General features: G+C 47.2%; 2 protein-coding genes and 1 pseudogene across 2 annotated transcripts; all 3 read left to right on the top strand.

Moving 5' to 3' along the window:
* Positions 1-2,005, top strand: part of LOC124655959 — a 60,317-nt pseudogene extending 58,312 nt beyond the window's left edge.
* A 4,072-nt stretch (positions 2,006-6,077) lies between these two features.
* On the top strand, positions 6,078-7,475 carry LOC124655958 (3-ketoacyl-CoA synthase 6-like; the record flags this gene model as incomplete). The annotated part of the gene is made up of 2 exons (XM_047194781.1): positions 6,078-6,852; positions 6,910-7,475. Coding segments are annotated over 2 exons (1,341 nt in total), but the record flags the coding sequence as incomplete, so codon positions are not given.
* A 3,922-nt stretch (positions 7,476-11,397) lies between these two features.
* LOC124653689 (3-ketoacyl-CoA synthase 6-like) lies at positions 11,398-12,768 on the top strand. The gene has a single exon (XM_047192757.1). It carries the CDS (start codon positions 11,398-11,400, stop codon positions 12,766-12,768), a length of 1,371 nt encoding a protein of 456 aa, XP_047048713.1.
* Positions 12,769-13,371: the final 603 nt, after the last annotated feature.

The following is a 13,371-nucleotide window of genomic DNA, read 5'->3' as shown; positions in this document are numbered from 1 at the left end:
TTAGCACCCCATTACTAAAATTGATAATACTTACACTAGTATTAGTTTGCGAGTACTTTAAAGTACTCACGACTGTGTCCCCTGGCTATTCAAATAGCCAGACTATGAAGAAGAGCAGCAGTACCAAGATGACGGCCAGCAGGACGTCTACGACAACTAGGAGTATCTTCTGACGTCAAGCGTTGGCCTGTGGATTAGATAGTCCACTACTACTACGCTTCCGCTATGTAATGTGTTCGTTGATCATTAGATCAACTATTTGTGTAATATTGGATCATGTGATCTCTATTTGTAAGACGACTATGGTTTGTAATGAATGATGACTTACGATATCAACTGTTATGTCTCGCAACAACAATCTTCCTGGGATTGCGATGTATGGCATGATAGGCATCTGGACTTAAAAATCCGGGTGTTGACAGTTTTGTAGCAGCAGTTACTGCCTCTGATTACAGTGATGTTGCAGAGCTACAACATTTGAAATTTGGTGGCAAAATTGGCAAACCTCGGAAACAAGAAGGATCTCAAAGAACTAACATTAAGATGGACTTCTATTTGTGACAGCGAGGTGCTCAGTAATTTCAAACCTCATCCTGGGCTGCAGGTTCTGAAGATATATTCCTATGGAGGGAATTGTATGGGTATGTTGCAAAACATGATTGAGATCCATCTTTATCGTTGTGAAAAATTGCAAGTTTTGTTCAGATGTGGTACATCTTATACTTTCCCAAAACCAAAGCAACTTACACTAGAACATATGTTGGATTTTGAGACATGGCGGGAAATAAATGAGTGGCAAGAAGGAAAGATAATATTTCTTGTTCTTGATAAGTTGTTTATTAGGTATTGCGGAAAGCTGAGAGCATTACCTGAAACACCATTGCTGCAAGAACCTTGTAGTGGAGGTCGTTATAGATTGGTGCGTTCCCACCGTTTCCTACTCTAAAGGTACTCAAAATGAAACTATTGGCGAGCTTCCAGAGTTGGGATGCTGCAGTTGAAGGAGAAGATATATTGTTTCCTTTGCTTGAGGAACTATCAATTCAGGAGTGCCCGAGGCCGATAAATTTACCTGAAGCACCAAAAATTAGTGAATTAAAAATCGAAGATTGCAATCAAGAGATCCTCCATTTGGTAGGCAATTATTTCTCTTCATTGAAAAATCTTAAATGGAATCTAGAAAACACCAGCAAAATGGAACCAGTGGACAACAAGAAGAAATGGAATCGTTATGGAGTTAGAATGTTGCAACTCATTCTTTGGATCAGATGCACTAGAGCCATGGGACTATTTTGGGCATCTTGAAGAGTTGAAAATTTATAGTTGCGATGTGCTCATCCATTGGCCAGATAAAGTGCTCCAATGCTTGGTATTCTTGAGGAGTTTAACGATTAAAAGCTGCGAAAATATGGTTGGATACGTACAAGCTCCGCTTGAGTCATCAAGATCCGCAAAAAGCCAACACCTGCCAGGTCTACAGTCTCTTGGTTTAGAATGTTGTATAAGTTTGATAGAGATGTTGAACGTCCCAGCATCTCTTCAGAAAATGACTATTGTTGGGTGCCCTAAGCTCAATTATATATTCGGCAAGCAGCAACAGGGCACGCTAGAGTTAATTCAAGGGTCATCATTACCCATGAATCACTTTTGTCCATGCTTGGAATTTTTGTATTTAGCTGGATTTCATAGTCTACCAGGGGTTCTATATCTTCCACCATCCTTAAAGACCATATCAATTTAGAGGTGTGGTAATGTTCAAGTCATGTCATGTCAGCTGGATGGGCTCCCAAAACCACAAGCCACTACTTCCACAAATGTAACAGAGCCAGGAGCAGTAGCAAGAGAGCATTCGCTTCCTCCTTGTCTCAAATCTCTAAAAATAGAGTCCTGCGCTGGCATGTTGGGGGGCATTCTCCATCTGCCTGCGCCCCTGGACAGTCGCATCAGTGGGTTCACATCTCTCCAAGTGCCGGGAATAATGATGCTCTCCGTGGCAGCCTCGTGAACCTCCTCGCCCACTCCTTCGAAGTATCCCACAATGGCTAGGGGTGTGAGGACTATCAAGAGATTGCTGCCATGGACTTCATCTTTGAAGAGCCCCACTATGCAGTGATGGAGAGGAAAGTGCCTCCTTATGCTCCCTATGTCATGAAGCTTCTTGTCCATGTGGTCAAGGATCAAGGAAACCTCTTGGATTTTGCGGATATTCATCACTATGGCACCCTCCCCGTCAAGCACGAGCATGTGGCGCCCCAAGAGCAAGCGAGCTTCTCCGCCCAACCGGTGAGGACCCCATTTGGACTTCTCATCTCTCCCGAGATTTGGTCAACAAGAAGGTGAAGATTCTTGGATGGTTTGAGAGGATGATGCTATCAATGAATGTGGAGATCCACAAGGAAAACTACTCTCAATACTGCTCCACCGCAAGGTCTACAAACAAAATAAGGAGATCCTCCGGAACCAACGCCATTTCGCCAACGACGCTCGTCGTCGTGCCGGTGAAGATGAAGTGCCTTCTCCTACCGCGACCTGCTCCGACTCCACCATCCCCTACAACGAGTACAACACCAACCGCGTGCAATGAAGCAACTTCAACGATGTCTCCGCCAAGTTCTAAAACAAGGTCAATGACCCCGTGGAGGAGAGCGAGGAAGAGATCGAGGAGGATGATGATGAGAACGAAGAAAGCGAGTGGTATCCATGGGACGTATAGTATGCATTTCTCCCTTTTTGGTGTCTCGATGATAAAGGGGGAGAAGTAGTTCTATTAGGTTGCTCGTGGAATTTGCATGGGTTGGGCATCATTTGCTTGTGGTTTCCTTTTTTTTTGCTTCTTGATGCAATGATGCCCCATTCTCTATCAGGTCGAACTCTTAAATTCATTTGGAACCTTGGTTTGTAATAACTTTAATTAGATAGCTATTTTGGAGGCATATTGATAATCATAGATGAGTTTTGGGGTTTTTCAAGGCTATGGTATGGAACTCATATCCCAAAACTATCATACCTTGTGTTATGCCTTGCTTGTGTGTACAAATGAGGGGGAGCTTCTCTAAAATCGATGTGTACTTGTATTTAAATGCAACTATGAAATGTGCACACTTTGAGGGGGAGTTTTTTTCTCTTGTTTTTGCATACTTGTGCTCTTATCATAATATCTATTATGCTTTGCAAATTCTTGTGTTGTCATCAAACACCAAAAAGGGGGAGATTAAAAGAGCATGCTCTATCTCTACGGTTTTGTGCGTTTGATAACAACACTCGATTATGAATTTAACCGTATGTACTCAAGTGTGTAGGAATCAATTTTAGCACTACGGATGATGACCAACAACTTTTTGTTTTGGTCCTACATCTAGTTCTTTTGAATTGGGTTTGTGATCTTTACGATTGGTGGATGTGATCTTGTTGAAGAGATTTGTGTTTATGAAGAGGAGTTGAAGATGCTGCTGGGAAACTCTCCAGGCCGGATCATCCGCCCCTCGAGCGGCCAGATCATCCGGCCCCTGCGCTCCATCAGGCTCATGGCTAGCTGCCAGTACTTGGGGGCGACGAAAATTCCATCCGGCCACCAGGATGGTATTTTCGTCTGCCCCCTCCTGCGTGTCAATCATTGGCGAAGCGTTGGCCGGAAGTTGGGCTCAATATTTGGGGCCGGATGGTCTTTTCATCCGACCCCCCTCTATGTGTGTCGACGCATCTGGCGGACTTACTGACATGGGGGTGGAAGAAAATCATGTGCCCCCCCCCCCCGAAGTTCCCAATATCTAGGGGCCGGATCATCCGCCCAAAGCCCTGTACAAGAGAAGGCCAGATCATCCAAGGGGCGTATTATCCGGCCTAACTAATGACTGATCATTCGCCCCCTCGGGTGGTGTAACGGCTCCAAGGCATGTACGGAATATAAAAGGCGGAGCCTTCTTCCTACTCAGGTTAGATTTGCCAACACGAAGAACACTCTCTCTCCTCCATAGATCTTGATGTTCAAACGCATGGAGCCAAACAAATCCCCCCAAACTTTGGGAATCAAAGGAGGAGGGTTAGATCTACCTATCTACCCAAGAAATTTCGTGATTCCCCTACTCATCCTTGGTGGATCTGGAAATCCTAGATCTCCTTTGTGGGGATCCTTGTTGTTGGAAGGGCATCTTATTCTAAATCTTGTTGTGACTAGTTCGTGATGTTGTTGGGAGCCTCCGTCTTTTGTGTGGAGTTTGCCCTAACCTTGTGTGAAGGCTAGCCACCTCGACCGGCTTTGCTTAGTGGAGAAGTAGGTACGCCTTTGTGGTGTGCCTACGAGGAATAATGTGACGCCTTTGTGCCGGTTGACACCTTCGTGGTGCCACACCTCCTCAACATAGATGTACCTCCTTTTTGTGGAGGAAACTAGGGAAACATATCATGTCTCCTTGTCTCCGCGCTTTTCCTCGGTCGTACCGCTTCCCTTCTTACTTGTCTTGCATCGTGTGATTCCTTGTTTCTGTTTGCATATCATTTAGGCTCACCTTTACCATTCTGCAATCACCTTTACAATTCCGCAATCAACATAACAATTGAAAATGCTAAAAACTTGGTAGCTCCTATTCAACCCCCCTTCTAGTCGCATCCTTACCCTTTCACCGGTGGTGTAGATCTACAATGAATCTTACTAATGTGTAGTGTGGTAGGTTCAAGTTTGTGTAGTTCTTGCAGATGTTAATAGTTTTGTCCATTACAATGTCGTAGCTCTAACTGACCCCTTCGTAGGTGTATACCCCCGACGAGTTTGACCAAGCCCTCATGGATACCTAGGAGATGCCCTCCTTTGTTCTTAAGACCCATGCCAATGCACTACCTATGCTCGCGTACCCTCAATAAGCAGAGATCCTATTGGTACACAACATAGTAGTGGACCAAAATGAAAAGCTTGCTACTGCCATGCTTGCTAAGAAGAGGACGATCAAGGATGGCAAATCCCACAACACAAGTTTCTTAAAAGGGGTGAAGTCCACTATGAAGTGGTCTTCATTCCTGTCAGTCTTCTTCCTCAACAGGATGTGTGAGATCATCAAAACTGGCTTGAGGACAAGAAAAGGGTTTCAAGAAAGTGCATTTGAACAATGGTGCTAAGAAGGTCTTCGAGTAGTGTGTGACATTAGGTGTACAACCACCTTCACAAGTGAAGAGCCAAGTGGGTTCATGTCTCGAAGTTGAGAGACCTAAGCAGTACCGCCTGGGATGAGGACACTCATACCATATTGTCCTGGAGCATGAGCCGAGCAGTTTAGAGGCCATGTCTCGGTACTTTCCTGATTTAGTTCATAAACGGTCACAATTATCTTATCTTCTAACGTGGCACAACTTACCTATTGTATATCCCCTTAGGCTCACCCTGAGGACGTTGAGTACCTTAACAAGCCAATTGCCAACCACATCTAAATGTAACAGATTTTCTCCTTTGGCCTTGCCACCGGCATGTACGCCATGGGCTCCAGTGGGGCTCTGGATACATCTTGCCTTGGCTACTTTGACACACAAGATTCTAAGACTGTCATCGTTGATGACGACTAACAGACTCCTTCTTTGTTTTATTTTCATGCATCAGCTGTGCTACTTGTCAATATATCTCCAGAGTAACCTGCAAGAGAAATCAAAGGTATACACATACACACCACTAGAATAATAAGCCTTGGAAATAGAATGGAAAGAAAGACGTCACAGATCCTCAGTCTGAACTGTAAAATTGCATATGAATTGTGCTCAAAACAGTGACATTGTTTACGAATATACATCTAAATAAAAGCAAAAGTGGTCCCGTGTCATGTGAAAAACATGGATTGTATATAGGACAAATCTTGTGCTACATGGAAAAAATGGCCTCAAACTATTGTAAACATGTTTAGATGTGGTATGAGCCTATGATGTATACATCTATCTTCCATGATGTTGTAATGTAAGCTTATTAATGTTGCACTGGTGATGCAGATTGTTTTCTATAAAGGTCCTCCATGCCTAGCTGCTCTCTCTACCTCTGTAGGATGCACTAGCATAACTCTGTTTCCCTATCTAAAGCGCCTCAAAGGCTCAAACCAATATAATTTGTGCTCACTACAACCACCATGACACTAGCAGCTGCCAACCTCCTCCTACGAGCTGCACAACGATTTGCTACCATAGACTTTCTTTACCAACTGTGTGCTCTCCGACACATCCACCTACTCTTGACCGTCATTCTTGCCACGGTTATCATCTACCTCATACGCAGGCCTAGAGCCGTGTACCTAGTCGACTACGCTTGCTTCAGAACTAGTAACGAGTGTCGAGTCCCAAAGGCCAGCTTCTTCGAGAACGCACGCCTTTCGCCCTTCTTGCGCGACTCTACCATTGACTTCATAGCTCGTGTGCTCGAGCGCTCCGGCTTGGGTGAAGAGACATGCCTGCCACATGCACATCACTATGAAGGCCAAGACTGCTGTCTCGATGAAGCACGTGCCGAGGCCGAGCTGGTCGTCTTCTCGTCCATCGACGACCTGTTGGCAAAGACGACGTTCATCAGCCTGGATGCGTTCGACGTCCTGATCACCAACTGCAGCCTCTTCTGCCCGGTGCCATGCATCGCCGACAGGATCATGAACAGGTACAAGTTGCGACGCGACATCCGCATCGTCAACCTCTCCGGCATGGGTTGCAGCGCCGGTGTGACCGCGGTGGGGCTCGCGAGGAACATCCTGCAGGTCCTTCCTTGGGGATCGCATGTGCTGGTGGTGTCCACGGAGACCCTTGGTCCGTTCTACTACAAGGGGAACACGCGTTCCATGCAGCTGGGAAACATCTTGTTCCGCATGGGCGGCAGCGCCATGCTGTTGTCGACTTGTAAGAACAAGGCTAGGTTCAAGCTCACGCATGTCGAGCGGACGCTCGTCGGTGCGGATGATGGTGCTTATCGGTGCGTTTACCAGGAGGACGATCGTGAGGGGAACATAGGGCTCACTCTGTCAAAAGACCTCATGGCCATCGCTGGAGACGCGCTCAAGGCCAACATCACCGCAACTGGGCCACTTGTCCTACCAACCTCAGAGTTGATCAAGTATCTTCTTTTCTCTGCAGCGAGGAAGGTGCTCCACCGGAGGAATATCAGACCATACATCCCCGATTTCCGCATGGCATTTGAGCACTTCTGCATCCATGTCGGTGGACCGGCAGTGATAAACTCAGTACAGCTTGGCCTCGGTCTATCTGACGAGCATGTGGAGCCATCGCGTATGACGCTGCATCGGTTTGGGAACCAATCGAGTGCATCTTTGTGGTACGAGTTGGCATACATCGAGGCTAAGGGCCGAATGCGGAAGGGTGACAGAGTGTGGATGATCGGTTTCGGAGCTGGGTACAAGTGCAACACTGCGGTGTGGGTATGCACCCGACCATCCGTTGATGCCAATGGGCCATGGGCCAGCTGCATCCACCGCTACCCGGTGAATGTCTCCAAAGAAGGTTAAACACAGCAAAGCTTTCACCTATAAACACAGCATGGACAGAGTACACATGAAACACCTATTCCTCAACCCCGACAATGAAACTAGCAATGTGGCCCACTGAATAATATGACTTTGATGTGTAAAACATAATGGAAAATTTCTTACAGAATTGCGAAACATATTCGCCAGAAATGCATGGATATACATTTTTTATAATATATTATTTTAATTAAGAGAAACAATACTACACAGCTTAAGTGAAGAAAATCATTTTCCTGGTGCATGTGGTACTGCAATATGAGCGCCTTCTGAACTACAGGCAGCTCACGGTCATATCATATATGAGAACTAAGAAGAATAAGCAAGTTTTGACGTACCGGTTATGCTATTTCTGTTGAATGTTAATGTCCCGATCAGGGAAAAAGGCTGATGCCCACCTTCTGCATCCACTCAACAACAGCAATTGCTTCTTAAATAATGCCGTATATCTGCTTGTCGTCTACAGAAGATATAGCCTTGCCTCCGGCTGATCAATTGAAGATTCGCGTTTTCCCGTACCAGACATATTATAGCATCGTTCTTGAACTCTGCATAAAAAAAAGTTGATCTTAGCTTGCTATATCGTTGAGCTGCATAGAATTTTCTCCGGGAAAAAAAAACACATCCTACTACCATTAAAAAAAGGGAGAGGTTAAATCACATCCTGTGGTGATTAAGAGTTGTGGTTGTGGATGCAATTTAAAGTTCTTTTTTCCCACTATGTATGCATGCGAGCTCACATCATCTTCGTCAAGCGTTGATGTACAAAGGCTAGTGTCTGCGTCGGACGTTTGGTCGAACAGGTGGTGGGCGACAGATAAAAGGAGGTTCTCATCCCGTGCCGGACAGTGATGTGGAACCCGTACGTGCACACCCTGCCATTCGGCCTGCATGCAGCGATTCCGGTGTCGATGTTGGCCCACCGCACGCCGGCCTGGAAAATGGAGACGAGTGAATAATCGGCCACATGCAGCGGTGGCAAGTGCAGCGACAGTGACGCTGCTAGCAAGCTGGTGTTCTTCGGTTTAGATGTTGAGGGCGGTAACGATGACGAGGTTGGAGAGGGGTGGTGCTGACGGGAATGTGCTCCAGCTTTCGCCGTTGGCCCAGTAGTACCAACAGTACGCGCTGGTATATGTACCTGCATTGCAGATTAGACAAGGTGTGATTGATTCAGAAGAAACAAGATGCTGCATGGATACAACACGAGCAGGCTAGAGGTTTTAATTTGGGATATATCGATTCCCCCAACTAAGTGAGTTACACCACACTTTCGAAATTCAGAACTATTGTTCACAGATACTTAGATTCATGTTCCATGGTAAGGCCCCAGTGTTTATAATATATTTTAGAATGGAACCAGGGAGTTTTTTTTACCTCCCCACACGTCTTCCTTGTCCTTCTCCCTAAGATTGACTCTGTCACTCATCCTTCTGAATTCCGGCCTATCTCCCTCCAGAATTACATCATGAAAGCCACCACTAAGGTTCTTACGATCAGACTTAAAACTGCTATCCAGGGGCTGGTGGATGCTGATCAAACAGGCTTCCTCTCGGGGCGGCGCATCTCAGAAAATATTGTCTATGTTGTTGACCTGATCCGGTGTTGCCACACCAGGAAAACTCCTGCCATTGTCTTCAAAATCGATTTCCGGAAAGCCTTTGACTCCGTCGACTGGGCTAGCCTGATAGCTATCCTCTGAGCTCGTGGGTTCGATGATCTTTGGTGTATTTGGATGGAGCGTATCCTCGGATCTGGACGCACAACGATCCTCCTGAACGGAGTGCCGGGAGACCGGATCCGATGCAAAAACAGCCTACGTCAAGGAGACCCGCTCTCGCCGTACTTGTCATCATCGTTGCCGACATCCTCCAACTCCTTATCCGCAAGGCTTGGGTGGAGGCCTCCCTATCCCACCCCATCTCCCCGAACACCCCGTGTCCGATCCTGCAATACGCGTATGATACCTTGATCATCTGCAAGACCGAGCAGGGCGCGACCGGTGCTTGATGACTTTGCGTCCGCTACGGGGCTTGCCATCAATTTTCACAAATCCTCCTTTATCCCCATGCATGTCTCTCCTTCCACTACTAACGAGATGGCTTCCATGCTTGGATGCCCCATCTCCTCCTTCCCTCAACCGTACCTCGGCCTTCCTCTTTCACCAACCAAGTTACAAGCTTCCGCCTATGCCCCCTTCTTCTCTCCTTCGACTGTCGTCTTTCGAGATGGTGGGCACACCTCCTATCCTCTGGTGGCCGACTTGTCCTGTGTAATGCTGTTCTGAATAACCTTGCTACTTATTATATGTGCTCGTACTTGTTACCCGTGGGTGTGCTGTAAAGTATTGATAAGAGACGTCGTGCCTTTTTTCTGGACCGGGAAGGACTTCTGGTGCTCGGTGTCTAATTGCTTGGGATAACGTGTTGTTGTCTAAACATGAGGGCAGTTTCGGCATCAAGGACCTCCACCGGCAGAACAGGTGTTTGCTGCTTAATTTTGTCCATAGGTTACACTGCTTTGACCCCCTCCCTTTGGAAGGAATGGTTCTTTTCTCACTCAGGACGAGACCTCGGCGACTGCTCCTCCACTCCCTCGTTCCTTGAGAGGATCGTTGCGGAGTGCCTCCCACTCTACCGTGCCATCACCAGGTCGGCGGTGGTGGACGGGAGATCGACGTCGTTCTGGATGGATAAGTGGCTACCTGGGGGCGCTTGCGACGCGCTTCCCAGCCCTGTTCTCCCACTGCACCCGGCCACACGCTTCGGTCCTCCGCATCGTCGATGACACCTCTCTCACGGAGGGTGAGGACCACCGTGTCATCGACTCTCCCTCGCCCCCCCTAGCTCGCGTGAGGCGTACAAGATGCTCTCCCCGGACTGCCCTGCAGACGCCTCGGCTTGCTCTCTATGATCCCTCAGTGGTGTGTGTTGCTTGTCCCGACATCGAGACTGGACGGCATATTTTCTTCGACTCTCCGCCGACGGTGGCCCTTTGGAGTCGACTCGGGGTCGCTGTCCCGATGGGGCAGTTCTCACTTTGGGATCTGCTGGCCCCTGTCCAGGTGCCGACTAGCGCATGGCGTTCCGCCGTCGTCGTGCTTCTGTGGTCCATATGGAAGGCGCGTAACGATCGCGTCTTCAACGGCCGGGACTCACCGCTAAGTGCGGTGGTCAGGAGGGCATGCGGTGACCTCGCTATTTGGCATTGGCGATTCAAAGCGGATGATCGTGCTCCTTTAGATAGACTTCGCTCCTATTTTCTTGCATGTGTTCTATGATCTGGCTGTTCTCCCTCTAAGCCTCCATGTCCCTTTCTTCACCTCCATGTAAGATGGATTGACTGCTAAGTTGTTTCGGGTGATAAAAATAACAAGCGGTGGGGTCATATTTTCGGTTTTCAAAGTTCTAACTGAAGAAGATTCTCTTGCATTAAAAAAGATCCAAGATTCTTAAAATTTTGGCTTTCTCAGTGTTGGCCATATTAGTGGGTAGTAACAGTAAAAGAACTAGTTCTTCAACATCCTCTTGATTATCAGAAAATAAAAGTTCCTCTCAATCTTGTGCTACATGAAAAACATGGCCTCAAACTATTGTTCAGAAGTCGACGTTGTATGGTCTATATGTGATGTATACATATATCTTCCATGATGTTGTAGTACAAATAGCTTCTAAGTGTAATGAAACAACGAATTAAGATACCGATAAAGTTGCATTGGTGGCCTCCGATAAAGTTGCATTGGTGGCCTCAATCGTTTCCGATAAAAGGCCCTCCTCCTCCCTTGTTCTCTCCCTGGGAATCTTCGTCAAGTAGGATAGAACAGCTTGACCTCGTTTCCCCATCTCAAACGCCTCAAACCAACATACAATCGAGCTACCAAAAACTTTCTGCTCACGACCGCACCATGACACTAGCTGTGTACACCCTCATCTTACAAGCTGCACAACGAATTGCCACCATAGACAAGTTTCCTTCCCTAATGTGTGCTCTCCGGCCCATCCACCTACTCTTGACCATTGTTCTTTCAACCGCTATGGTTACCTTCTACCTCCTACACCGTCCTAGAACTGTTTATCTTGTCGACTACGCTTGCTACACTACTAGAGAGATCCGTCGAAGCCCAAAGGCCAGCTTCCTCGAGCATATGCACATCTCGACGTCCTTCAGTGATTCCACCATTAACTTCATCGAGCGAGTGCTCGAGCTCTCCGGCATGGGTGAAGAGACATGGGTAACATCCGCATTTGCCTATATCGAGCCATACTGCAGTCTAGATGACGGTCGTGCCGATGCGGAGCTTGTCATCTTCTCGACAATTGATGACCTATTGGCCAAGACAGGCATCAACCTCGATGTGATCGATGTCCTAATCACCAACTCCAGTACCTTTTGCCCAGTGCCATCTAATGCCGATAGGATCATGAACAGGTACAGGCTGCGAGGTGACATCCGTGTCATCAACCTCTCTGGAATGGGGTGCAGTGCTGGAGTGACTGCTGTGGGGCTCGCACAAAACATCTTACAGGACCTTCCTTCGGGATCGCATGCGCTGGTGGTGTCGACGGAGAGCCTTGGTCAAAACTACTACACAGGAAACAGGCGTTCCATGCAGTTGGTGAACATCTTGTTTCGAATGGGTGGCAGCGCCATGTTGTTATCGACTTGTAAGCTCAAGGCTCGGTTCAAGCTCGCACATGTCGAGCGGACGATCTTCAATGAGGATGATGGTGCTTACCGATGCGTTTACGAAGAAGAAGATAGTGAGGGAAATAGGGGGTTCGCTCTATCTAAGGACCTGATGGCCATCGCCAGAGACGCGCTCAAGGCAAACATCACCGCAATAGCACCGCTTGTCCTACCGACCTCAGAGCTGATCAAATATATTCTCTTCTACGTGGCAACGAAGGTGCTTCATGGGAAGAAGATCAAGCCATATGTCCCCGACTTCACCATGGCGTTTGAGCACTTCTGCATACACGTTGGTGGACCGGCGGTGATCAGCTCGGTACAGCTTGGCCTGGGTCTAACTGACGAGCATGTTGAGCCATCGCGTATGACACTGCATCGGTTTGGGAACCAATCGAGTGCATCTGTGTGGTACGAGTTGGCATACATCGAGGCTAAGGGCCGAATGCAAAAGGGTGACAGAGTGTGGATGATCGGGTTCGGAGCTGGGTACAAGTGCAACACTGCGGTGTGGGTATGCACCCGACCATCCGTTGATGCCAATGGGCCATGGGCCAGCTGCATCCACCGCTACCCGGTGAATGTCTAACAAAGAAGGTTAAACTTAGCAAAGCTTGCACCAATAAGCACAGACAGACAGATGTGCCTTCTTTCTGGCCAGTGGCTTTTGGTTGGAAAGTGAACTTGTAGGCTTCAGATAATGTCAGTATCTGGTTTCCACTGGTTTGTAATAAGCCGCCTTGGGGCCTAAATCGTGATCTAATAGCTTCATAACTGCTCTTGGTCTGGTAGCCCTAGCGTGGTGCTTTTCCTCCCTTTTGTTTTTGTTTTGGACATCTGCTACACTGTTATGCTTCGTTTCAATGAAAATGGAGCTCGGGAGCGCTCCCTGTTGATCTAAAAATAAGCAGAGACAGAGTACAGATGAAACCACATTTCTTTAGTCCGAGAATAAAACGCTGAGCAGCTAATTTCAGCATATGACTTCCATGTGTAAAAAATAATCGATGATTTATATGGAATTTCTTCTAAGCATAGTCACCACAAATGCATGGATATTTTTTTTTATCATTAGTCATTTCTCTGATGCTTCTGGAACTACCATATGAGATAGTGCATGTTATCTTTGTAGCTTGAACAAAGGATGGCCATTTCCCTGATGCTTCTGGAACTACCATATGAGCTAGAGCAT

Source organism: Lolium rigidum, chromosome 5 (genome assembly GCF_022539505.1).
Source record: "Lolium rigidum isolate FL_2022 chromosome 5, APGP_CSIRO_Lrig_0.1, whole genome shotgun sequence".
NCBI classification, from domain to species: Eukaryota; Viridiplantae; Streptophyta; class Magnoliopsida; order Poales; family Poaceae; genus Lolium; species Lolium rigidum.
Note: the sequence above shows the minus strand (reverse complement) of the source record. Positions and strands in the feature narration are given on the sequence as shown.

Coding starts and splice junctions, on each gene's coding strand:
- LOC124653689 (XM_047192757.1), top strand. CDS start 11,398: ATGACACTAGCTGTGTACACCCTCATCTTACAAGCTGCACAACGAATT.